This window comes from Chlamydotis macqueenii, chromosome 13 (assembly GCF_036417535.1).
Source record: "Chlamydotis macqueenii isolate bChlMac1 chromosome 13, bChlMac1.mat, whole genome shotgun sequence".
NCBI lineage: Eukaryota > Metazoa > Chordata > Aves > Otidiformes > Otididae > Chlamydotis > Chlamydotis macqueenii.
In genome coordinates this window covers 10,319,359-10,347,189 of record NC_141568.1, presented here as the reverse complement: position 1 = coordinate 10,347,189, position 27,831 = coordinate 10,319,359, and the positions used below count along the sequence as shown (strand labels likewise).

General features: G+C 40.5%; 1 protein-coding gene across 1 annotated transcript; it reads left to right on the top strand.

Moving 5' to 3' along the window:
* The first annotated feature begins 1,627 nt into the window (after positions 1–1,627).
* On the top strand, positions 1,628–27,831 carry GPI (glucose-6-phosphate isomerase). The gene is made up of 18 exons (XM_086758285.1): positions 1,628–1,804; positions 6,632–6,722; positions 7,957–8,025; positions 10,929–11,048; positions 13,109–13,192; positions 13,283–13,429; positions 16,917–16,988; positions 18,058–18,102; positions 18,940–18,993; positions 19,882–19,942; positions 21,710–21,753; positions 21,977–22,129; positions 22,461–22,590; positions 22,977–23,053; positions 24,321–24,449; positions 24,993–25,068; positions 25,151–25,217; positions 26,744–27,831. Exons 1-18 carry the CDS (start codon positions 1,686–1,688, stop codon positions 26,865–26,867), a joined length of 1,662 nt encoding a protein of 553 aa, XP_086614411.1. The 5' UTR covers positions 1,628–1,685; the 3' UTR covers positions 26,868–27,831.

Here is a 27,831-nt window from a genome sequence, read left to right as displayed (position 1 = left end):
ATTATTGAGGCTTTTATCCTAAAGGCCTTGAAAAGGAAGGAAAATGTGTAAAGTTTACATGGCAGCATGCATGATGACCTAAGTGGCTTCTTAAAGACCTGCTGGGCACTTGTGTTCTCCTTTGTGGAATCAGCTCCATAGTCCAATTGTTACTTGTTTCATTTTCCTTCCTTTCATAAAGGCCTGTGGGGAACCACACACGCTGATGGATGGTCAGGTAGATTCAGGCAGCATGAGAGAACCAGCTTAGCTTTAGAGAAATTGCCCAAACTTAGCATTGACAGGGATGAGAGTGGCCTCCAAAAATGTAAAAAAATTAAAATGTATCAAGTGATTAACATTTATTTTGCTGAAGAAAAAAGGCTTTGGCCTATTAAACAGTTATTTTAAGTCTGAGAAAGCAAACCTTAGAAACAAGCAAGTGTGAGGTAAGGAAGGACCTTTTTTCAGATATTCTATTATCACTATACCAGAGGTACACGGTTTTTAATATAATTAAGGATCAATTAAGAATGTTTTTTATTTTCCAGCCAGGAAAAAATGCTGATTCTGTTGCTTAAGATTTGGGCTGTCATTTTAGCGATCTGAGTCAAGTTCATGCTCTGACTCTGATTAGGCCCAGATCCATAAAGGGACTTAGGTGCTTAAAATATGACTGGGATTTATTCACCTAAGCACAGAGTGCAATCTGTGGAATTTGACATACTCTTTTACACGCCCATGTTTAATCAACATTCTGCTTTATGCCCGGAACAGCTTTATTTTTTCCCCCTGAATAGCGGGGCAGCTGCTCGCCTGCCGGCCCTGGCACGTCCTCAGAGCGAGCCTGCCACAGGCCTCCGGCCACCGCAGCTCCGGCCTGTAAGCTCCTTATGTAATGGCCGGGGGGGGAAGCCAAGGTTTTCAGAGCGCTGACTGGAGCGGCAGACATGTCGTGCAGGAGCCGTCTGAAGTAGCAGGCCGATGATGCTGGCAAGAAGGATGGGCATCCCTCTGCAGGGTGTGGGGGGGTGTAGAGATCTAGCGCAGGTTTTGGGGTGGCGTTCACAGCCATACAGCAGCAGCAGGCCGTGGGGCCGACACAGGTCAATAATGACCCCGGGAAGCCACGTTACTGCTAACCTGGTCAACTCCCTACGCACCAGGCCCTGACGGGACCGCGGCGGCTGTCCGCAGGAAGGCGGGTGAGCAGGGCGGCCGGCCAGGCAGGGTCCGCCGGCCCGCTGCGCCAGCCCCCGCCGCCTCGCACAGGTCCCCCGCGACGAGGAAAGCGCTCGTTCCTCGGCACGGGATTTTACAACCGGGGTGATCTCCGTCACGTAGCTCCAAGGGCCGGCGACCCCTCCGCGGCGGCCACGACCGTTACCCGCCCCGCGCAGCGTCCAGCCATAACGAACGCTCCGAGCCCCAACCCGGGCGGGCAGCCCAGGCCCCCGCTGCCGCCTTCCTCCCCCCCCACACACACACAGGCGGGCTGAGCTATCGTGCCACCCGGCTGGCACGGCAGCGAGGGAATCCCAGCACCCGGCTGGGCGGCCCGCAAAGGGGAGGGGGGCCGGGGCGGGGCCAGCGGCAGGAGGCCGAGCTCGCCGCTATAAAAGCGGGGGCGGTGGGGCGCGCTCTGCTCGCTGTACTCGTCTGTGCGTGGCAGCCCATCTGCGCCTCAGCCGTGCCTGGCCGCTAACATGGCGCTCTCCGGCGACCCCCATTTCAAGAAGCTAGTGGAGTGGCACAAGGCGAACTCTTCCAAGCTCGTCCTGCGGAAACTGTTTGATGCCGACAAGGATCGCTTCCAGAAGTTCAGGTAAGGCTGGGCGGCCCCCGCCCGCCTTCCCCCGCGGCTGAGCGGGGCAGCAGCCGCCCCTGCCCTCCTCAGCGACCGCCGGGGCCTCGGGCTGCCGGCGCGCCGGCCGCTTCCGCGTGCGCGGCCCGGGCCTGCGTGGGGCTGGCTCCCTCCCGCGCTCCCTCAGGTGCGCGCTGCCGGAGGGCCGGGGCCTCGCCGCGGGCGGGCGGGATGCGCGCTCCCGGTAGAGCCCGGGCGTTCCGCTCCCTCCTGCCCGTGCGTGCGGGGGGGAACACTGCGCACACGCGTGGCTGCTCTGCTCGCCGCCGCTCCCGCCGGCGTGCGTGGGGGGCTGGGGGAGGGCGGCTGGAGCCGCGCCGGGCGGTCGGAGGCCGATGGCAGGCCGGGCACATGCGGCCGGGGCTTGCAGCGCCCTGCGGGGAGCACGGCGTGGGCGGGTGGGAGCCCCGCCGTGCCGCGGGGGGAGGTGCCGGGCTGCGGGGGGTGGGCCGCTCCTCGGCACCCCCCGAGGAGGGCGGCCGGGCGTGCTCGTCCTTGACTCATCCTTGCAGTGGGTACGTGCCGGGAAGCACAGCGCCGGGCTGCGGCTCGCAGAGCGGCATTGTGGGTCCTGCGTTTCCCGGTGTCTCGCAGCCGTGTGCTTAGTCATGATAAGCCCCGCGACCAGATCCCGAGGAGCCATCCATCCCTCTGCCCCTACCTGTGGGTAGTGCGGCGGTGCCTGCCTCTGCCCCGCGATGGGGAAGGGGAGATGCTTAGCAGGTTTAGCCCTCCCTTGCCTCATGCCATCCATGTTACAGAAAATGCATTGCAACAGTTTTGTTTTGTTTTTTTTTTTTTTGCTAGAGGAGGAAGTAAGACGTGGAAGCAGTATGGTAACATTCAGCAGTTTCATCCTGTAAAGTGAGACTAGTGTTTTCTGTACACTGAGACAGTGCTGAGAAGTCATATGTGTGATTGTGTTGTTGGACTATACCAGCAATTTGAAAATTCTAATATTATGTAGATAAATCCCAGACTTGAGTTTTGAAGTGAGCCTGGGTAGTACAGATACAGTGAGCTTCTGTTCTCGAGTGTTGAGATAAGACTGATAAGGCTTGATGTTGCACTCATCGAGCTTTTTTCATTAGCATCCTAGGTAAAGTGACTTTTCTTTCCTCTTGAGCTTATTAGATATCTCTTAAATTGTAATTAAACATCACATATGAAGTCCTGTATACCAGTGTAGAAGAGTTAAAATGCCGTTTGCGTTGATGGGAAAGGTGTGCTAAATTTTTGGAGTATTGAATTAATCTGGCTCTTCTAACAGGACTTTTTATACTGTTAAATTTGTTAATACTGTCTTATACAAGTCTACTAGCTCTTCTCTCATAGAGCTAGTTCTGGTTGCAAGTTTTCATTTTCCCCAGTATATCCCAAGAGACTGAATTTAGTAACATCTTTAGAGCAAAGGAAAGCTGAAGCAAACTAGCTAAATAAAGCAAAAGGTATAATCAGGAGGTTTTGTTCAGCTTCCTTCCTGAGTGGCTCAGGCAAGTACTCTTACTGGAGATAGCATTGCGTCTTAATCTCATTGGCTGTCACTTTATTATTATCCAAGCTACTTTAACCATAAAATATACTCTCAGTCCCAAATAGTCTCTATTTAATTGCTTTTGTGAATGTGTAATATACTTAGACTTTGAGTGTTACACTGTTGCTGTGTACAGTTAACTAAGGAGAAGATATTTGACAACTGTTGTTCCAGGCACACATACTCATCTCTGACTTATTTTCTCCATGCTGAAAGTAGTCAGTGCATCTTCTAGAATATGTTTATCTGATTTTTTTGTGGAACATTCTTTACTAAGGTTATCTGTTTCAAATAGCTGCCCAACTTAATGTGCTGCCCATAAGGAAAAGAAACAGTTCAAGTGTTTTAAGTTTACTTAATCTGTCTTACTCTTTCTTTTCATTATTTCAGACCATTTTCCTGATAAACCTACACATTCTGGACTGTCAGGAGAACTTGCCCTTAGCAAAATACAATTGCAGGACTTGACAGCCTAGGTTAGTTTGAGATCTGCTTGTGTACTTCTTGCTGATTGCCACTTTGAGCCAGATCAGCAGGATGATGGTAGTTAACATCTGCTGAAAGCCTAAGCAGTCTAGAGACGTGGCCACAAGGTCCTTTGTAGTTTGCACCTCTCTCCTCATGTGAAATGAATTTTTATGAATACACTTCAGATAGTTCTACTAGGTGTTATCATAAAACCATTTACTATCTCTCTTCCTTTAGAAGGAAAAGAGAAGCCTATACCCATGTAAAAGTGTTTCCTGATACAACCAGTATCAGGAGAAGTTTCAGACTGAATCACTCTCATATCTCTGAACGCAAGTATCTATTTAATGTTGTTATAAGAACCTTATACTTACTGTGTCTTACAGAATATAGGTGGAAGACACTTTCTTCATTTTGCTTTTTTTCTTCCTCAATTTGTATATCCTATTTTCCTTATTGGGAGTGTAATCGGACCTGTAGGGTACACCTTTGGCTTTCTTTGCCACCCAAATGTAAGGTCTGGTAGAAACAGTGGGTCTTAACAACCTGGCTTGTTCACTGGGAGAAACTACTAGTCTTGAATCAGCGTAGATACCTCAATGCTGATTAAGGTACTCTTGACACAAATAGCTGGTGCAAGATATAAAGCACTAGTATTATGCTCCTGCTAGTTGGCTTGTCTATTATGAAGGATCAGAGAGAGCCTCCAATCTAAATGGAAAACATACCACCAGGGAATATGTGTATAGTAATACATTTAGGGGTTGCATACAGCTTCTTTAGTTTGTGTTTACATGGGAGATAAAATAATTCTGAGATGCTGCAGGTGACCTTCCGATTAAGGGCTGCATCACTTAAATGTGGATGTGGCTTACGTGACAAGTCTCTTGTTCTGTGTGGGTAGCGCTACCGTTAGATGCTGCATTGCAGAATGGGTAGTGTAGCAGAAAGCAACTGACCTGCAGGGTTTTGGGCTTCTGTTTAAAAGGTGGGTCTCTTGATGTAAGAGTTTAAGATGAGATTATAATGCGTGCTGCGTGTTCCACCTTGTGTGTGGGAAGTTGAATCTGGTAGACATTGCTTGCTTTTTTGCTTTGAATGCCTTAGGATGCCATCTTTCTGCAGTTTCTTCTAATGAGTAGTGATTTGAATCCAGCCAGAATTTCATGGGATACTTTGTCTTCTAAGTCTAGTGAAATTGATTTTTATTCATGTAAGTAAAATAACAATGAATTGTACAAGTGAGGGATATGTCAGGTAAACATAAGGAAAAGATTGTAAGGATTTAGTTTTCATGCGGTAGAACACTGGGAAAGACTATCTTTCTATATTAAACTCTCGTATGAGAATTTCAAGAGTTCTGTTTCTCTAAACTGAAGAAGTATTAGTATACTAATGGCCTTGCTGTATCGTTAATAAAATGTATTCAAATCTGAGACCTGCCTGTAAATAAACTACATCAAATCTCAAATAGAAAGACTTGCAGGATTTGTTCCGATTTTTCTTCTCTACTGTATCAGTAAATACACCTTCCTTTCCTTATTTAGTGTCTCTTGTATTTTAAGACTAGAAAAAGGACATGTTACTGTGTTTGTCCTGAGGTTAATAAAACCACCCAAATGTCTAGACCTTGCTGATTATTGCTGTTACTGTGAGTTCAGCTGCATTCTTCCTTTGCAGAATTTTGCCTGCTCTATCTGTTTGGAATAGCAATTATGCCATGGTTTGTCCCAGTGAAGTCTCTGGCATACATGGTCATTAAAATAACAGTGCATATTTCTCTCCTCAAGTATTGGGAAAGAAAAAGCAAGGGAGATAAATTCTCAATGTTTCTGCATTGTTCATTAGAAGCATGCAGTTTCCTCTGGCTTCTGCATGTGAAGCAAAAGTGAGAGTAAGATATAAAAGGTTTTCTGTGCTTTTGTAGAAGGCCTACTGAATTACTTACAGGACTTTCATTCTTCAGTTTAGAGTAAGTGTATGTATTTGGCTGTAAATTAGTGCAAAGAAGAAATGGGTAGAAAACTGTACTGTAAAGGATTAGAGGGACTGAAGAACTTCTCACATAAGTAAGAGACTAATGAATTCAAACAGGCTCACTTGATTTCTTGGACTACCATTTCTGTTTCATCTCTGGTGTAAACCTGAAAGTGCTTGTATTTCAAAGTTGTTAGGCTATAGCTTTTAGATGAGGATTAGTTAAATAATTAGACTTCCACTGAGTCAGTGAGGACAGTGAGACTACACCATGCACAAGTGGCATTTAATTCTGCATAGTAGTTGACAGAATGTTTCTGTACATGAAGCTGTACAGATGTTTAAATCAGGCTTGTTCAAGTCTCCATATAAAAGTATGACTGTATTTGTTGAAAGGACATGTAGGAAGACAGTTTAATTTTTTAGCATCAGAAGAATGTGGTTAGCTTTTTACCTGTGATATGTTAGGAAAAAGCTAATTATTGCTAGAGAATGCTAGTGGCTCAGTGAAAACAGAATGTGGTTTTCCAACGGTGCATTAAATATACTTCATTGTATTTGGACTTTCAGAAGCCGAAAGTGGGCACTGTAATTTAACTTGTGGAAAACCATGGTCTTCAATTAAAACAACACGCTAGTAAGTCATTTTCTGTAACTTGTGGGGCAAATCAGTCCCTCAGGTCATCTTTACTAACTTAGTATAATTATGATTCCAATTACTTTGTAATCTGTAGAGGAGTGATCATTGTCCTGCTTAAAATAGTCTCTCTTCAGGAATGTGGAGTGAAAGAACCTGTTTGTTTTGACAGCTTGACTCTGAATACTGATCATGGGGATATCTTACTGGATTATTCGAAGAACCTTGTTACAGAAGAAGTGATGAAAATGCTGATGGAACTGGTAACTCTTTAAAATGTTCAATTAATAAACCAAATGGGGGTAAAAATTAACTTCTTAAAAAACCTAACTGGTTTATTATAACACTGCTTATATACATTTAGCTCTGAATTTGAGGGACCGTCCAAGGCATCTCTTTACAAATCTTGTCACTCTTGGAAGTCCTGCGTTGTCCTTTAGTCTCAAGGTACAGGGCCATTTTTCAGTGCACAGGTGCTTTTTGTGCCCACTGAAAACATTTTTGTGTAGCAGACCAGCTGGCATATGGCACTGTTATTGAGGTCTGCAGTAAAATGAGAGGTTCATATAAAGTTGTAAGAGAGGATGATGTCTTCTATACCTGCAATTGAAACAGTACATTAGTCATACATTCTTTGTTTTGAGATTAATTTGCAGTTGGATGTATTTTAAGAAATAATTTGGTATCAGTAACTTCAATTTAGCGCAGTGTCCATTTTTACAACCCTTCCTTAACTATTGGTTCAGCTAAAAGCTTAGACAAGATAGGACACAGATTTTTAGAAAGGAACGAAGTAGCAAGAATAGCCATGGCAAAATTACTTTTGCTACTCTTCGGTTTAAAAAAAAAAAAAAAATTCTAAGCTGGTACTAAGAGTCATTAATGAATCCTGTAGCAGTATGACAAGATGAAGCTGAGTAATTAAGGTAGATTCATTGTGTCTTGGTCATGCAGCACATGTTACTCTGAAACCTCTTAAGGAAATGAACAGCCTGCATTAAAACCCTTGCTTTAAGAGAATAAATTTTCAAGGTAGAATCGAAAGACAGGGAGAAACACTTTAACAGGGTCTGTTGTGATAGGAACAAGGAGTAAAATTTTTAAAATATCTAGTCTAAATGTGCCTCCTTCTATAAGGAAGAAATTTTTTACAGTGAGGGTGGTGAAACACTGGCGCAGGTTGCCCAGAGAGGTGGTTGATGCCCCATCCCTGGAAACATTCCAGGCCAGGTTGGACGGGGCTCTGAGCAACCTGATCTGGTTGGAGATGTCCCTGCTCCTTGCAGGGGGGTTGGACTGGATGGCCTTTAAAGGTCCCTTCCAACCAACCTTCCAAACTTTTTTGTTTTTCTAATCCAGTGGATCTTTTAATCCAATATGATTTTTGTTTCACTGTTTTATGTAGTAAATGTTCACACTCTTTAATGTAGCTGGACTTTTGTAGGGCATGTTGACTTCTTACTGTTTTTAAGAGGAATCTAATTTTACATTTCTCAGGCGAAGTCAAGGGGTGTGGAAAGTGCCAGAGAGCGCATGTTCAGTGGAGAGAAGATCAACTTCACTGAGGTAAGGCTATTTCTGTCCATGGTTCTTTCCCCTCAGTTGTGCCTATATATTACGGAGGTTCATGCATCTGTGTAAGAGAAGTCTTGAAAAAACTTATTCTAATTGCTACTTGGAAATGCTGAGTGGTTGTAATGTTTCCTTCACTACTTACATGAGGAATTTTTACAACTCTGACAAAGACAGAAGAAAATGTTTATGAATAAAGCTATTCAACCCTCCCTTCAACAGACATCTTAATTTTTTAAGAGATTTTGGTGGTATCTTTTTTTTCTTGTCTTCTCTGCCCTCTTTTGTAGAGAGGAAGATGAGTTAAATCTTGTAAAGGGCATGGAGCAGAATATTACGTTCCAGGTATCCCTTACATGCTTTTGCCTAGTGTCAGTGTTCATAAAGCTTAGTAAACTGCCTACAGAATTTTAGTGAGGATTGTGTAAGACTTCCTGCTTTGGGTTGTTGATGCTACTTATCTTTGGGTATGTTTAACAGTAGAGACTATGAACAGTCTTGGGAAATGAGCTGCCTATTTGAGTAGGAGGATGAGAATGTTCCTCTTTTTGTAGATCTGAAGGTTGTAATTATGGTTAGTCTTCACTAAACCATACAGAAAACTAACTGAACCTTTTTTCTGAAATTAAAAGCGAGGTGAAAACTGGAAACTCAGTAGTATAGCTTGATTTATTAGTCTGCCCTAAATATTAAAGGCTATATAGTATGTTTGAAGTAAGTTCACAGAAATCAGTATTTTCTTTGACTTGGTTATTGACTAATTTAGCTGTTGCACAAGCTGTTTGCTTAAAGTAACTCAGCAGTTGGACATTGTATTATTTGTGAATACTACATGTTTGTAAAAATGCACAGACGGAAACAGATAAAGCTTCACTGGAGAAATGGCTCCTCTTCCTTCTGTATTGATGTCATCAAGTCACAGATGTAATTCTAGCTAGTGAAAAAAGGAAGTGGGAAGAGGGTGATAAGTTTTAAATCTGCCTGGAGGATTGGTTTCTCAGATATTGCCTCTAGCTAGCCTCTTGTAACACAAATGTACAGATTTAGCCCATCTCTGACCATATTATGGAGCTACTCTTCATTGTCTACGTGAGAGTAACTGTAGGAGCTCAAGTCTTCTCAGAAGGATGCTATTTTCACAGAAAGCACCTAAACACAGTATTAAACTGTGATGTGTTTGGCTTCTTTTGCTAGCTCCCTGTTTTGCTAGTCTTGATATGGCAACTTTATGTAGCAATTACTTGTATCCCGAGTCTAGAAGAATCTTTTTAATTATCAGCCTGTTTCTTATTTACAGTCAGAAGGTGACTTGAAATTAGATTTGGTTTGTTTAATTTTTTCTGTTTGTATAGAATATCAAATCAAGTTGGTTTGGCTCTGGAATATGAGCATGTGGACAATGTGAAATTGTCATGAGACCTTAAAAACAGGATGCTGTCAGATAGCATGACTGAATAAACCTAAAATGATAAGACAGAATGGAGCTGCTTAATGGCAAGAACTGACTTGTCCACTACTCTTGTTTGGAACATCTTTTTAACTCTTGTCTTAAGTATTTAAGACTTGTCTGTATTTGGTGCTGTAGGCATTGGCTCCACATGTGCTTATGTGGAAATTCTTTATAGTGCACCCAAGCATGTCATTGCCAGGTGTTTGTCCTGGATGAGTTAGGACTTGCAGCTTGATATGGCACAAAGACAGTACATTACAAGCTGACTCAGGTAACTTGTATCTGACCACTCATTATGGGGAGGTCTTCATAGCCCACCCAGTATTTAGAAAATGCTTCTATGTAGCAGTAGACATCAGGTCAAATATGACTGCTTGTCTTGATCAAGACAAAGCTTCCTTCAAGCCTGACTGTGAGCAGTAATTACCAAATAATACCATTCCATGGCTGAGTGTTGCAAAAAAGTTGCCCCTGTTCACCTCAAATTTAAGTGGGTACGCTTGATAATCAGCAAGTGATAACTCTTTCTTGTTCCAAGTCAGTAAGCACAAACTCAATGATTTCAGAATTAGCATTTGGTATTTAAATCATAACTTGGCAGTTCATATTGTCTGTGTTGTCTTTGTCTCACAATGCCTCTCATTGTAGCAAGGAACAGTGAGGTAGAGCAGACTAATTTTTTAACTTGTTCATTAGTATTGACTAACTCCTTTGTTCTAGATTAGAGCTGTTAAGCTCTTCAACAGGCAAATCACAGGCCAGATTTCAGTGCTTTGACTTCTGCATAGCTGTGGAGGACTAATATAATATGGTGAATGCTAACAGATTGTTTTGTTTTTTTTTTCTCTCATAACACAACTACCACCTACATACCTGGTGTGCAAGTATTCAAGGAGCATTTAGTTGTGGGCAGTGGAGAGAATAGTGTGGCTATTGTATTCCTTTGTTTGAATACATATTTCTCTTCATATATGAAATGGACTACTCAGGATAATTGAAAAAAATGCTAGAGAAAATAACTTTGGCTGCTTATTATAATTGATTTTCAGTGTCATCATTAATAGGAAACAACTTTATATACCTGAAGCATGCCAAAGTAATTAAGATCACTGAGTACTGAATATTGCTGAATTTGACCCTCAATCAATAAATGCTCTTCAAGGGGTTTTGAGCTTTCTTTTGAAAGTAAACTAATAAGCTGTTTGTTTACTTTGCATATTACATACTTTTGTAAGCCCTCTGCACTGCTTCTGTGAAGTGAGATGGTGGTTTTGATAGCTGGTGATGAGTGTGTGTATATACACATGCACACAAACTACTGCTCTACTAATTCTGGTCACCCTAAAGGATTTTGAAGTCCTGAAGACTGTACTACTCTTTAGATGAGGCACCTGAGGCCCCTGCCTGTAATTTGGAAATAGCTTCATCAGTTTTCTCCTTGTTTCAGAACCGAGCTGTGCTTCATATTGCTCTGAGAAATCGTTCCAATGTGCCAATACTTGTAGATGGGAAGGATGTCGTTCCAGAAGTGAACAAAGTGTTGGACAAAATGAAGCACTTCTGCCAGGTATGAAGTACCACCGTACCTTACTTTTTATGTTTGTTCTATACCCAGTCAGGTTCTTACCTGTGTATTGTGAAGCATTGATTGTAGGCTGGTTCACATGGATTATCGTGTCCTTATTTGAGATTTATAGTTCTGGCTCAAGCATGGACTTGGAATTGGTTCTAGTATGATTCACTCTTTTCTCTCTCTGTTCCCAGTTGGGTTTTTCTTTAATAGGCTCTCTAGATCTTGCTCTTCTAGCAGTAATCTTGCATTTACTTCAGAAGTCTTGTAAATCATTAAGTACCATTCAAATATTGCATTATTTCTTCTTGCTAATTTTTCAACTACTTGACTATCTAGTAGAAACAGCCTCTTAAAATTTGTAAAATTGGGAGAGAGGTAGAAGCTCCCAGCTCACTTGCAATTTGATTATGTTCTGCTTAACTAGTTTCTTAAAGATCTTGGTTTTAGGTCACATTCCTTTATGAGTCTGTTCTGATTGCAGCTTTAGCAGCATGAAAGTTGTTGTTCCCCAGTTAATTACACAAGTTAACGGTTACTTTCAAATATCATTAATTGTTCTTTGATTCTGTGTATGTTTAAAATGTAGATATCTGTCAGATCATTTGAGGAAATGCTCTGAAGAACTTCAGAGAGTCCTCTAACAAAGTTGTGTGTGATAAAACTAAGCAGTAAAAGCTCACCAAATAGCTTTAGTGCATTTTTAAACATGGCTATGAGGAACTAAAGCTGCTTGGTTGCTATTGTCTTATCCAGGTGGTAGTGGCCAGTATCAGTGCCAACTCATAATTGGTAACCCACACAAAATGAGCCTGGATTATGTCCAATCCCTGATAGATAAATGCCACAATCATAAAAACTGACACTAATTGGTCTGAAATTAGTAGTTTCTTCAGAAAATGTGAGAACTGAATGGCCACAGGCATTAAATGGTCTGTTTTCCACTGTAGAGTTTTTATCTGATTAAGATTTTGGTAATGCAAAACAAGAGTTTTCACTGATGCCACCCTCTTTATTGCTAGATTATTTCAGTCATTAGAAGCTATGAATATGATTTCCCATACAGATGTATCGTTTCTGCAAAATAAGAATTGTGTTAAGCGGCTCCTTTGGAGAGATTAACAAAGATGTTTGTTTCAGTCAACTCAGGCAGATGGGATTTTAAAGCTAAGGCAAAGTCATGTACAGGCTACAAGAATGGTGTATGCTAAAAATGGATTTTCTGTTTGGAAAACAAAAAGCTTTAACTTGAACATCTGTAGGGAAGGAAAGCAACTGTCAGCATAACCAGATGATTTGTTGTAGAAAACGTGCTTTAGAATTGGGGAATGTGTATAGAAGTGTGCATGATACTAGAAATATTCCTTTTCTGGTTGGAACAGATTTAATGCATAGGTGGTATATGGTGGAAAAAAATCAATGCAGTGTTTTTATACTACCTAATGATTGTCATTTTGTTTGCCAGAACTCTCAGTAACTGTTAAAAGAGCAAGAACAGAGCACATACCTGTACTATGCGCTGTTAAGGTGAAGCTCAGAATAAATCTTAATGCAAAACGTACATGCAATAGAAAAGTTTTCTGAATGTTTGGCTTGCCAATAGATCTCTTGCCTCCATGGTTCTATTCATATTTTAATGTCTTCCAGTTTAGTTAGCAGAGTTGCTTTTAAAGACACTTAAAGAACCCTTTCAGGTTCAAATACTTGCTGCAAATAGTTTAATGTCCAAGATTTTTTTTTTGTTTTTAGCTTCATTTCTCTTGTCTTTGCCAATAGCCTGTTCTAAATGCTGTAGCAGTCCACACAAGAGTTTGATCTTGCAGTGTATCTTTAAATACATGCATTAGACTTCTCACACTTCATTAAGTGTCATATTGGACATAACCAAATGTCTAGCTAAGAAGGTAGCTTTGAGTGTAGGCTTTAAAGTCTAGAAGCTTGTAAGTTGTCTTTCAAGACTTTCTACAACAATCCCTCAAAACACAGCCTATTTCCAGTGTTAGAATCACTAACTTTAATGTAAGTGTAAAATAGTCATTGCCATTTTTTTTCCACAGAGAGTCCGTAGTGGTGAATGGAAAGGCTACACTGGAAAGGCAATCACTGATGTGGTCAATATTGGCATTGGTGGCTCTGACTTGGTAAGCTCCTGACTTCTATACATCTTCCACATATTTTTGTGTGTACATGTTTGCAATGAGGATAAAAATCTAATTGTTGCTTTAATCTAGGGCCCTCTGATGGTAACTGAAGCCCTGAAACCATATTCCAAGGGAGGCCCTCGTGTTTGGTTTGTATCCAACATTGATGGTACTCATATAGCCAAAACCCTGGCTGAGCTTAAACCAGAAACTACACTCTTCATCATTGCATCAAAGGTATGTCTAATACGAGCACTGGGGTGTGACTTTCTCTAACTGGAAAGGATTCGGTCAGAACAGAGATCTGTCCACAAGATCTAAATCAGGGACTTCTAGTGTGGACTATTTCTCAACAGGCCTGTTGTGCTTCATCCTCAACTTGCAGTACAAGCTTGTGTTGCTACTGAAGTACTTACAGATCCAGAAATCAAGTGCTGAAAATGGCTTAACCTAAACAAGTAAGACACATGAGCGATTTCATGTTGTCTAGGGTACATTTCTTGGTCAACACAAGTTTAAGCTTTATTCTCAAAAGTTTATTTTGCTATTCTGTGTGGGTGGAATGTAGGCTCATATGTAGTTATTTCTTTGAAATTCTAGATCTTAGTATATCATTCCTTTTATTTAAGGCTACGTTTGGTCCTTTATCTTAAGTACCAAGTTACTTGTTAAGTGTTCTGGTTTTTGCAATTGTCTTGCATTAATGAATTGCATGTAGTTTGGAAATCTTAATTCTGGTTTAGGGTAGTAACAAAATATCTTTACCTAAATAACTTAAATGCTGAGTTCCTTGAGCACTCTAAATACTAAGCTTTGCTTACAAAGAGGTAAAGATAGTTACAAAGAGTTGGAATGGAGGGGTAAAGGCTGTTTAGGAAGGACAGGCAGGGGACTTGAGGTGGGGGTGTCATGCTTTATGTGAATGACCAGCTGGAGTGCATGGAACTCCACCTGGGATGGATGAGAAACTCAGAGCTTATGGGTCAGGATTAAAGGCAGGGAAGGGACAGGTGACACTATAGTGAGGGTCTGCTACAGGCCACCTGACCAGGAGGACCAAGCAGATGAGGCCCTCTATAGACAGGTAGGAGGAGCCTGACAGTTACAAGCTTTGGCCCTCATGGGGAAATTAAATCACCCCGATATCTCTTGGAAAAAAAGAACAGGAAGTTTCTGGAATGTATGGATGTTAACTTCCTCCTGCAAGTGATAGCGGAGCCAACTAGCAGAGGTGCTATGCTAGACCTTGTTCTCACCAAGGAGGAGTTGGTCGGGAATACGAAGCTCAGGGGCAGCTTTGGCTGCAGTGACCATGAGATGGTGGAGTTCAAGATCTTAGGGCAGCGAGGAGGGGCGCAGCAAGCTCTCTACCCTGGACTTCAGGAGAGCAGAGTTTGGCCTCCTCAGGGATCAGTGAGGCAAAGTACCATGGGATAAAGCCCTGGAGGGAAGAGGGGCCCAAGAATGTTGGTTAATATTCAAGGATCACCTCCAAGCTCAGGGTTGATGCATCCCAACAAAGAGGAAGTCAGGCAGAAATGCCAGGAGGCCTGTATGGATGAACAAGGAGCTCTTGGACCAACTGCAAAAAAAAAAAAGGAAGCAAGGACAGGTAATACAGAGAAATTGTCTGAGCAGCCAGGGATCAGATAAGGCAGGCTAAAGCCCTGACAGAATTAAATCTGTCCAGGGACATCAAGGGCAACAATAAAAGCTTCTATAGGTATGTTGGGGATAAAAGGAACACCAGGGAGAATGTGGACTCTCTCCAGAAGGAAATGGGTGTTCTAATTACTTGGGATATGGAGAAGGCTGAGGTACTCAGCAACCTTTTTGCCTAAGTCTTCACTGGCGAGGGCTCTAGCTACATTGCCCAAGTTGCAGAAGGCAAAAGCAGGGATGGGGAGAATGAAGAACTCTCCACTATAGGAGAAGAGCAGGTTTGGGACCACCTGAGGAACCTGAAGGGGCACAAGTCCATGGGACCTGGTGAGATGCCTCTGTGGGTCGTGAGGGAACTGGCAGATGAAGCTGCCAAGCTGCTGTCCATCGTATTTGAGAAGTAGTGGCAATCTGGTGGGGTTCCTGCTGACCGAAAAGGGGAAACATAACTTCCATTTTTGAAAAGGGAAACAAGGAAGACCTAGGGAACTACAGGCCTATCAGTCTCACCTCTGTGCCTGGGAAAGTCATGGAGCAGATTCTCCTGGAAACCATGCTAAGGCACATGGAAAATAAGGAGGTGATTGGTGACAGCCAATACAGTTTCACTAAGGGTAAATTGTGCCCGACCAATTTGGTGGCCTTCTACAATGGGGTTACAGCATCGGTGGATAAGGGAAGAGCAACTGATGTCATCTGTCTGGACTTGTGCAAAGCATTTGACATTGTCCCGCATGGCATCCTTCTCTATAATCCATGGATTAAATGAATGGACCACTTGGTGGATAAGGAATTGACTGGATGACCACACTCAAGAGTTGTGGTCAATGGCTCAATGTCCAAATGGAGACTGACAAGTGGTGTCCCTCAGGGGTTGATATTGGGACCAGCCCTGGTCAACATTTTTTGACATGGATAGTGGGGTAGAGTACACTCTCAGCAAGTTAGCTTACGACGCTAAGCTGTGTGGTGCCATTGACACGCTGGAGGGAAGGGATGCCATCCAGAGGGACCTAGCTGCCATGTTTCTTTGAGGAATGCTTCTATGTTAGCAGAGGAAACTGAAGATTACAAACTTCATAGTTATGTAACTTGGTTTGCCTTCATTTGTAAAACACATTAAACCTTCTTGCTGTTGAAGACAGGATCTGCAACAAATGAACATGTGTGTAATGCTGGCCATGCTCTGCGGTGGTGCTCATTATCCTATCTTGGCAATACTGCAGCTGAGGAACAACTTATGGAATAATAAGGAAACTTCACAAAGTGATACTAATGGTCACTTTGAATAATTGAGTTCAAGTATCACGGTTCAAAGACTTAAAAGACTACCAAATTGAAAGAGTAACACTTCAACTTCTGTTTGCCAGACTGTAGTTAGATAATTGGATATATTTGGAAGAGGATGAATGGCATTTTTTTGTTTTCCGTAACAGGCTTGTGTTTCATAATGAAATATTTCTGGAGATGGATGAGAGTAAGTTGAATCTAGTGTTCACCCTTAAAGCTAAATTTTGATGGTTGAGTAAATCAGAATGGTTGTAGATATTTGCAAAACTGCATGACTGAACTTCTGTGCACACTTCATGAAGCAGCAAAATGTTTTCTTCTAATCAGCAAAACAAAATTATGGCAAGAGTCTTAGCAGAAATGAGTGTTTCTACATGAAAAAGTAGGAGTTGAAGAACAAGAGGACAATCCAGCTAGGTTATTCTGTTTTGATGTTCAATTAGTTCATTTTTAGTTGAATGGTAAAACTTCATATTTAGTGTTTTAGTCTCAAGGTTTTGCATAACAATTTGGAAGAGGGAAGGTAGGAAATGGGGAACAATTACTCCAATTCCAGATATATGCTAGTTTAAAACTAGATGGGTAAATCTAGCAGCACTAGTTTTACTGGATTGATAAGCTTGCTTTTTTTTTTCTGGAATCTGGCAACAGCTGTCTATTAACATCTAGGATCACTCTACTCTGATAATTTGTAGCGTGTGTTTTAGCAGCCTAAACTTGTTTCAGTTTTCAGTACAGTGTTTTACGTATTTCCTTCTTTTCCCATGTGCAGACTTTCACCACTCAAGAAACTATTACCAATGCAGAAACAGCCAAAGAGTGGTTCTTACATGCCGCTAGTGATGTAAGTCCAATATGTTTAGATTACGTAACAGAATGCAACAGCTTTTCGTTGTGCAGTTTCTCCCTGGTCATTCTGTGTGCTTTGGAGCAGAGCCAATAGCTGCCCAAACAGAAGCTATCTAGCTGAGCAAATGCTGTACTTATAACACTGCAGTGCTTCATGGTTAGTGAGAGGCTGTTATGTCCAATTAAAGTGATAAAATGACCAGTTTTTCATTATAAACTGTTTTCATGTGTTGTTCCCCCCCAATCCTGCCTGTTTAGTAGAATGTAGCATTTGCCTTAGAGCTGGCTAATAATTTGGTGGACCAACTGATAGGGAAATCCAAGAATATGGTCTTCACATGGCATTACCTTGCAATTCTTGGCAAATCTTTAAAAACTAGAAACAAAGCTATGGTTGGAGTGAGATTCTGACATTGCTATGGCAGATGGCTGTGCTATGAATAGAAATCTTGTATTTGACTCATTCTCTCCTATTTCTAACCTTTAAAAGAAAAAGGCAGATACTGTCAGCTCAGGTAATTAAGATGATCTTTAATCTGTTCCAGTCAGGGTACCTGTACTTAGTTTGAAAGCTGGCCTTTGAAATTCCTCGTTACACTACTGTTGCAGACAGCTCATCTTTGTTCACCAGAACACTTACTGAGAGACCAAAGTCTAAGTCTGGAGCTTGAGATTTATCAGTAATTCCAGTTGTCTTGATCTTTTGACTGTAGCCAGAAGGGTAGTGCATGTACAATAAACTCCCATCTGCCCCAAAGTGGTGCTAGTGATGTTTGAAACTGATAACTTACTCTTAAAGAAATAGTGTGCTCCTCTAAGCACACATGGGATTGCTTCCAGAGGGCTTTATGAGAACATTAGCAGAATGTTATCTCCAGGTAGGCATGCTGCCAAATCCCTCATTTAATGTGCATAAGATGATTTCAAGTTGATAACGCAAAAAAAAAACCTGCTTATAGTCCATGGTATTTTGTATAAATGTGAATGGTTGCAGATCAGCTTTATAAACAGAAATCAAAATAATTAGCTTTTTGGATCTAACAGTTTGTTTATTTTTTATTAAGCCTTCAGCTGTGGCCAAGCATTTTGTTGCCTTGTCTACCAATGGTGTAAGTATAGAAAATGTATTTTATTTTTTTTCTATGTACGTTTAAGATGACCTCATTTTAAAATCCAGTAAGGAAGCCTATATGTTAAGATACCATTATTTGACTACCAATAGTTAGCCTTCCTCTTGGAAGGAAGCGTATCTTTTTCTACTGAAAGTAACTGAACACCTCTAAAGCAATGAACTGTAGGAAAACTTGACCTTCATTATCAAGTTGTGCTTTCTGATAGAACTTTAAATCTGAAATCAAGATCTTTTCTACTTGAAATGATTATCCTTTTATTAATGAGTGTTACCTGTAATTGCTTAACTTTATGTGAATGTAGTTACATAAACAAATACTACTCTCCTAGACCGCTCAAGTAAGCGATGCAGGTAGTTTGTATGAATAATCTGTAGCGTATGATGAGCATAATGTACCCTGATGGGGTGCTTCATGCAAAAGTACGAAGTTGAAAGACTAACTGCAATTAGAAAAAGACTGCAAGAATTGAGAGGCTGTCAGGTACTGTGGTCTGAAGTTTTCTTCCATTCTGGCTCTGTTAAATGTAAACTGAATGTCAGTCCAACTCCTAACTATATTGCTACTTAGATTGATCAGAAAATGAGTGTATATAATTGGTTATATTTGAGACTACTGAGTAGTGATGGTGATTTCTGGAGATGAAGGTATGCTTTTTTCCCTGATGGATGCTATCTGGTTTTAAAATAGAGGATATAATTGTGGAATTGTGTATTTAATAGGCATCCAACTTGTGTTTTGTATTTGCTAGACATAAAGCTTTTTAAGAATGTTGGTTTTACTTATGGTGTTCTTCTATGCTTTTTTTTATTCTAGCCTAAAGTTAAAGACTTTGGAATTGACCCAGAGAACATGTTTGAGTTTTGGGATGTAAGTAACTGTCTAATGTTGTGTGCTAGATGTTACTGTTAAAATAATCTAACTTGTTGCAGAAAGTAGGTAATGTCAGGAAACTGCTAAAACATCTATGTTATAGTAGTTATATTCTCTGTACTGAAACATCTGAAAACTCCTAACTAAAGTCAAGCAAAACAGTCTTGTCTCGTGGCCATTTCATTAAAATCCTGCAGTCAAAAGTCTGAGCAGGAGCCTTCTATGTTCTTGGCTGTCTAATCAGCTGTTGGGTAACAGGAGATACAAGTCTTAGCTTATTCCTCTGTGTAAGTAGTTATTATAAGCTGTGACATTTGACTGTTGGGGGTCTACTGTATATAATCTAGGCCTGTAAAGGTCAAACACCAGAAACAGGAGCCCAATTTGATATTTTGTAGATGTGTATTTTAAGTATACTGCCCTTAGTCTTGACACTTATACTTAATCAGAAACAGGTTGGTTTAATGTCTCATTGACTGTATGCATGACAAACTAGACTTTAAAGGTGCTGTTTAGAAATTATGTAGATCATTGCCTTTCCCTAGATAGTATCATAATCTTGCTGAAGCAGGCTTTACATATAGAGGAGTGATATTATGAAAGCAGTTAATACAAGCTGCAAATTTAGCATTTGGGGTTGTGTGAGTCAGACAAGTAGGAGAACTTTAAAGTCTCAAAAAATGCGTACTTAAGGATTAATTGGGGGACTACAGTAAGGTGCAGGTTCCTTTGACTATGCCATATAATGTGTAGTGAATTTTCACCAGAAAGAATATTGATTTTGCTGAAAATAGTCTAAACATATGCTGCTATTTTCTAATAGTTAGAACAAGTGCAAGACTTAAATTCAAACTTATTCAATCTAAACCAATCTCTTGTTTTCAGTGGGTTGGTGGCCGCTACTCTCTGTGGTCCGCCATTGGTCTCTCCATTGCTCTGCATATTGGTAGGTATTCCTATGATGTAACAGTGTCAGGAATTAGTCTGTTTGCTTCGGGAGTAACTATGGAATGCGTTAACAATAGTGGATTGTGAATCAGATTTGGGGCACGTTTTATTTTACCTAGCCTACTCTGAGTGGTTGGGTGTTCGTGCTAAAAACCAATCTGTAATGCAGTGGAGATGTTGAGAATATTATACTGTAAATGTAGTTGTGGAAATTAACCCTACTTAAGTACTTTTTCTATGTACTACCCATACTTAAGTACTACTAATGAGATGCCAAACTGCATCTCTTTAGTCACTGGCATAGCTGAAAGTGCCTGGTTTCTGTAAAGCCATGTCAGTGTTGAAAATTAGACCTTGCAACTAACATTCCTGAACTATTTAAGAGTAGAGTATTTAGTTTCTGTGAGTACATACACAATAAACATCAAAATCCTGTGTCTCCAGTTCTGTGTATGAGTTCTGTTTAGCATTGTTAACTATTTTCTTCTCCCATTACTTCCTTTTGCCCCAAATACTTGTTTTTCTAGGCTATAGGGCCTGATGATTCAAGACTACTGTTTCTATCTGCAGTTGATCGTGGAGCAAACACAGACCCTCTAAATTGATCCCCACCTGCTTGTTGTATTGTTATGGGGTAGCATTGGCATTTCTGATGCAGATCTCAAATGCAAGCAGGGAGTATGCAGTGAATGTGAAAGCTCTAAGAAGGGCTGTTTCCTGGTGAGCAGGCTGTTCAGCAGCCTTACATTTGTTCCCTCATCACTTCTTTCACATATTTAAAGTCTGAAACGATAGTGTCATTTATTTTTCTAAATAAAAGCTAGAACTCCCTTAGACTGAGGTTAGAAGAAAAACATTGGGTTTGGTGGTTTTGGAATGATATGAATTGGAATTGTCATGTGTAGAAAAACCAGTGCGAACAGCAAAATAAACTTGAGTCAGGCACTTACTGTTTTGTCTGCAATGAGCTGTTCATCTCTGCTGTCAGACAGATTTTGTGCTGACTGCTGACATGCTAATCTAGCTGCACTTCTTACTCTTACATCCTCCATCTCCCAAAGCTGGCTTCTGATCATAGGCAGAGCTGCTGCTTTGATTGCCAAACGCTTCACCTCCATTTTTTTCCATATAAGTATCAGGATTTCTGGCTTTACAGGAAAGGATAGTATTAGTTAAACTACTCATTAGTGGAAATGAATGGTGATTTAATACCCTAATTATAGAGCAAAGAAAAATCAAGTGAATTTAAGAAAACAGGGAAAGGGAGGAGGTTTTGTGTTTGTTTGTTTTTTTTTTTTTTTTTTTTTGAGGAGACCTTATTGCAGTTTTTCCTCAGACCAACACAGAAATCCCTGCTGTGCTAGCTGTGCCCTGGTTTTGGGAGATCTCCCCCACTGTGGCTGTGAAGTAACTAAGTGTTCAAACTTGCTGAAAATTATCTAGCCTTTAATACAGAGCGTGGTTTTAATGCCTCTGTTTTCCTTTCAGTTGCTCATTGTGCCTGAATGGGGATTTAGGGCAAAGGTTTTTGCAGTATGTTTCATGAAACTGGACTTGGTCTGAAGTCCAGGCTTTAATCATAACTAAATATATGGCTTATGGGGATGCAAATTTCAGGAGAAGTCGAAGTGCAACTTTTGAACTCAATTAGTAGTTGGGAGCCTTGCTGCATATGAGGAATCTCAACTGTTTTATGATTGTCTCTACAAGAAAAATCAAGTTTGAGTTGTAAGAGTAAATGTAAACTGACTTTTTCCATTGTTAGGTTTTGACAACTTTGAGAGCCTGCTTGCAGGAGCCCACTGGATGGTGAGTGTGAGATGCCTATTTCAGATTTGCTCCTCTTAACAGAGTTGTTAGTAAGATAACTGAAAGCAGGTTGGTATCTAAAGTTCAGCTCCTCATGTCATCTCAGTGTTTCTAAAATGACTGTGCTTGGGAAGCTCTCTCTGGATCAAAACAAATACTTTAAGAGTTGAAAGGTATGACGATGGCTTTATCAAAAGTGTGATTATTTTCCTTTGTCACATAGGATAATCACTTCCACACTGCCCCACTGGAGAAGAACATGCCTGTTCTGTTGGCCATGCTAGGAGTCTGGTATATAAATTGCTATGGATGTGAAACCCATGCTCTTCTGCCCTATGACCAATACATGCACCGCTTTGCTGCCTACTTCCAGCAGGTAAGTCTCAAAAGAGTAAGGGTTTCAAGAGGCAATTACATAGATATGCTTCTCTCCTGGTTCCAGAACCAGGAGAATTGCAGTCTCTTAAATTCATATAATCGAGGCCATAAAGAGATGGTGCCAAGATTAATACCAGCTTATTTGTCCAGTTATTTTTTTCCCCTCAGACCTCCATTATCTCTGTTCTTAAATTAAGCAGCTATATTGCTGATATTTATGAAATTTCTATAAATAAGCAGCATTTCTTATAATTCAAGTATGTATGGAATTTTGTACTGATATTGTGTAGTTCTGCAAGAAAGGTTTTAGTGCCCTTCCTTTCTTTTAGGGTGATATGGAATCTAATGGCAAATACATTACCAAGAAAGGTTCTCGTGTGGACTACAGTACTGGCCCTATTGTGTGGGGAGAGCCTGGCACCAATGGGCAGCATGCTTTTTACCAGCTCATTCATCAAGGTAAACTGAAACTATTCAATGCCTTGTTTCAGAATTAAATTCTGAACGGTGAAGCTGGAAGAGTCTACATGAATCCACGCTGGTTTAGGAGGTGGGCTCTTATCTAACCTGGCATCACATTGCTATGGTGAAACCACTCTTAATTAGTGGTTTTAAAAGGCTACAAGGTGCAGGTTTTAACTCTACAATAAGGAGTGTCAACTAAAGTGGAAACTACTGAACTATTTTTTCACTTCCCACTGCTGTTAAAAAAAAAGCTTTAAATCTTTTTTTAAAAATTTTTTTTTTAAAGTGGCTGAGTCTTCCAGAACTCTTAAATTCTCACCTCATTTTCAGATTTTCTAAGACTTTCCTTTGCAGGGTTACTAACATGGCTTTTCTTACAGGAACTCGCATGATTCCTTGTGACTTTCTGATCCCAGTCCAGACCCAGCATCCAGTCAGAAATGGCTTGCATCACAAGGTAATAAGTTCTTTGTCAGGGCACCCATATTTTTTTGTGGCTGAAGACATTGAAGCTTATTCAGTATTGCATTGTGTGAGACTTCTAAATGTCCCTTTGAAACTATACACACAAACTCTGTGAAATTCACAATAGGTTTGAAAATACCTAAATAATTACATAGTACGTAATGTATGTAATAAAGTGATATTTTTTTGTTCCTGAAGAAGTTACAGCCACAGTTCTTGAGGCAAATCAGGGTTGTGGCCTGTTGGCTTACTGAGGCTGGAAAGAGTTGAGAATTAAGTATTTGGGGAGAAAATTCCTTGTAGGAATTGTAAAAAGTGTAATTCTTGCAGAACAGGAAGAAGCAAATTCTCAAAGCTGATAAAAACTTCCTCAGAGATGCTGTTGCAAGTCTTAAACTCTAGAACGAAATGTAGTGAGTATACTAGCATGGCTAGAGTGATAGCCTTCTACAGGTAGATGTGTTTTAACCAGTCCAGTTTTCTTAGTTTGATGTATATCCAACTACGGATTTCTAGTGAACTGTCTAAGAATTTTTTAAGTTCCATAGGTGGAAACATGTTCAGGTCTACTACTTACTGCATATTTCAGAAAAAGCATTTTTTCCTTGCTGAATTTCAATCTTGTCATGTTTTCCGATTACAGGTGCTATTTAAATTGTGTAATAGTAATTCTTTTTGTTGAGTAACATAAAGTACATCTTTTATGTAATTAATAGGACAAAACCACATGAATTTGCAAGCTAACATTAGACATGGAGTAGTAAACTAAAAATTTCTACTGTATTGGTAGATTGGTATATGGTATGCTGTGGGGATTTTCCTTCATATAGAGTAAGTACATCTTGGTTACCTTTGACCAATCTTTGCACATGGCTTTCCGTGCGTGTGGTATAGGATGGGATGCAAGTACAGACTATACTGGGTGAAAGAGGTGTGTGCAATCCTGGCTCCTTTGTTCTCACTGGGAGGTTTGCTGTCAGTTTCTGCAGGGGCAGGACTCTGCAGAACAGTTCTGGTTGTGTTTGGATACATGTGCTATTAAAATATTGAAATAATCAAGTCTCCTAGCACTCTGAGGTAGAAAGCAATAGCAGGCATTATATATACAGTTGAAAGCTACTGCATGTTTTACTGCCATAGTATTAAAAACAACAGTTGTAACGCTGGACTGGGTCTTGGTCCAGATTCAGGCAGTAAGTATCACTATTCCAGCTATGGAAACAGTAGCCTGAGTTCACGTTTTTGTTTTTACCTGCTAGATCCTTTTGGCCAACTTCCTTGCTCAGACTGAGGCTTTGATGAAAGGCAAGACCGCTGATGAAGCTCGTAAGGAACTTCAAGCAGCAGGATTGAGTGGAGATGCTCTGGAGAAGCTTCTTCCCCATAAGGTAACCAGGCTTTGGCACGTGGCAGCTTTCCTCTAGTTAGGTACTGTGGTGGTGAAGGCGTTGTGTTGGTCTGCTGCTCGATGGACTTTGCTAATGGGGCAGTGCCCTCCGGTGGCTGTCAAGTGCTACTCTCTTGACAGCCGTGAAGCTTGTTACAGGTTCAACCTTGTCAGGTCTAGAGCAGAGCAGTCTGTGAATGGCACTTTTGCTAAAGGATGCTGATCTGGAAGCCTTCTGAGGCATTTCAGAAAAGATGAGCTATCTCATTACAGCCCCTCAAATCCTGACTTGTATTTTACTACTTTCTCTAGCTCATAGTAGCCAGTAATGGTGCTTGAAGATAACATTTTGCTGTTGTGTTTGTAATACAACATGAAAATGATACAATAATATGGTTGAAGTTGTTAGCCTTTAAAGCTTTTATGATTTTCTATTTGCTGCTAATACAAATAATTCAATGTGGGCTCTAAGGAAAATAAAAACTGTGTTTCTGATGGGAGTTCTACAACATACTAAATAACAATGTAACGCTTGTTTTGAAAGGTCTTTGAGGGAAATCGACCAACCAATTCCATCATGTTTACAAAACTCAACCCATTCACTCTGGGAGCCATCATTGGTAAGTAGATAGATCTTATCTGTGAATGTTTACTAAGACTTCCTGATAAAGTTTATTGATAAATCTCTTTTTTTGCTTATAGCCATGTATGAGCACAAAATATTTGTTCAAGGAATTATCTGGGATATTAACAGTTATGACCAGTGGGGGTAAGTCTCCTTGATCTGTTTCTTGTACAGTTATTGACTCTGATATTCCTTAGTCTGTCATGACATAGAAAAAAGACAATTAAAAATGTTTTATTCAGACTAAATGATTACAGGGTAGTTTTAAATGAAAACAAATTTTCTGGGAATAAGTCACCATGTATTCTTGTTCAGACATATGAAATGGCTTTGTAGATACAACTTTAGCTAAGGACCTTTGTTTAGTTTTGTTTTGAAAAAAAAGACTATGAATGCAAAAAAGAGACAGTAATAATGAGTAAAATAGTCAAGCAGGCTGGACACATGCCCTGAAAATTAGAAAGGGAAAATTATTTCTCTTATAAAGGAGTAAAAAAGAATTTAGTAGGCAGTTTGAATGCCATCTGTTAAGCAAAAGACTGACCACCTCTTAGTTCTCCTATAATGGAGATAGAACATTCTTGGCAGATGCCTTCATAGGTAGGAGCCCTAGGACTAATGCAAGGCTGCACCTTTGACCAGGATTTATAGTAGAGCTGCATATGGAGAACAGCAGCTTTGAGGAGTTTACTTTCAGAAATGGAAGGCTTAGTCAGGAACTAATAAGATTATTTTTAATCTGTAGTAATACTAACTGTACAACATACTGTATGAAGACTTAAGCAGGAGAAAGAGGGATTGGGAAATAAGATTTTTCAAGTGAAACATGCCTATGCTGTGAGGGGTTAATTGGAAGACAAAATTTGCTCTACAGGCCTAGAATAGCAGCTTACACTAAGCTCTTGTAAAGGCTGAAGGATATGTCTTTGTATATGTTTTCTTAGAGCTCTGCTATCACAGCAAGTTCTTTCCCTAAAATATTGTAGTAGAAACTAAAAATGGATGACTGCCTAATAAAAGCTTATGGCTGCTATAGACTCTGAAATCAGGAATGTGATAGAAGTAAGTACAGCTTTTACTGCAACACATCAAAATCTAGAGTGACATCCAGAATGAACTATGGAATGTGGGGAGGCTGTAGAACCAGCCTAGTTTCTTGCAGCTGTTGGAATATCCTAGGTTCTTACCCTGTCTGTGGCTCTAACTCCTGGATAGCATGCTGTAGGGTTGCGGAAGGCTTCCAGGCCTGCAGCTCAGCTGTTATCATCTTGGTGCTACAAATCACTGTTCTGAGTGGTGTCATGTTCAACAGTGAACAGTAGCAAGCTGATGCATTCTGCATTGAGGCAGGCTGTGTAACACAAATGAATACTGAAGGGGAAAAGACTCTTAACTTTTGAAACAAAACTTTCTCTCTTTAGATATCTTGTCATTTGAGAGCTGTCTGTTCAGCTAAGCAGCTGTGAGAACTCCAGTTGTTCATGAATGACGTTGAGTTGAATAATACTTTGTCAGTAATTTGTGAAGGGAAAAACATTCATTGTAGTGTTCACTGTCAAGTTACTTTTTATTGGCACTTATTTTTAACATCAGTGGCTTATAGTAAATACTCTAAGTTGTTAGCTCTAATGTTGGGGTTTTTTTTCTTTCTTCTGCTTCTATAAATGTAGAGTTGAACTTGGAAAACAACTTGCCAAGAAAATTGAGCCTGAACTGGAGTCAGATGCTCCAGTGACATCTCATGATAGCTCAACAAATGGGCTCATCAATTTCATCAAAAAACACAGAGCCTGAAATGAAAGATTTGGAGGACATCGACAATCGAAGCACCGGAATACCCAAATCTGTTGTAGTTGTGCTTTTTTTTTTTAGCCACTTCTAACAAAAATAGCACTTTACAGATGTAGCTTCTTCACTTGTTGCAGTTAATCTTGTTGCGTCAAGTGTTATAAATGAAAAATAGTTCTGTGAAACCCAGAGATTGTATAGTTGCTTTCTATCTTTGTGGCTGTTAATCTGTAAAGTGCAACTAGTATGTTCCTCAGTTCTTATCCCTCAACTTCCTTGAAGATGATCACATACTGATGTTAGAAAATAAAAGGTATGATGGATAAAACTTCTTCACTCTATCTTTAAAGTGCAGACCTAGTAACATTTGCCTCACTGACTGTAAGGTCCTCTGAAGCCATGTAAACTAATTTGTCTTTTTGGACTGGTTCTGCTGCAAGCTGCAAACCAGAATGTATTCCAGAGAATCAAATCTACAGCTGTAGATTGTTCAGATGGCATGGTTTGATACATTTGGACAAGATAGATTTATATTTCAGTGCTACTGTGAAAAGGAAAGCTTACTAGTCTTTGGTAAAAGATCTGATTTCTTCATAAGCTACAGAAACCATATGTGGACAGCTATCAAAAAAGGAAGAAAGTTCCTGGAGTGACAGTGAGATCTTAATTTTCCAAATGGTTTTCAAGAGTTTCTGAAGCATACGCTTGGGATCACTTGCAGAAGAAATACATTTTTGGTGTCTTCCAGGAGCAGTTTTTCTCACTCTGTTTAAATTGGCATCACTATTTCAGCGGGGGGGGGGCGGCACGGAGGAAAGATGAATAGAGAACAACTTAACTATTTGTGAATGAGTTGCTTATCTGCTTTAATTCTCTACCACTATTAACCCTCTCTGCTAGCAGACTAGCATGCTGTGGCTATTGTTCTGTAACACCTTTAATAAAGGTAAGACACAAGCATTGAAAGTAA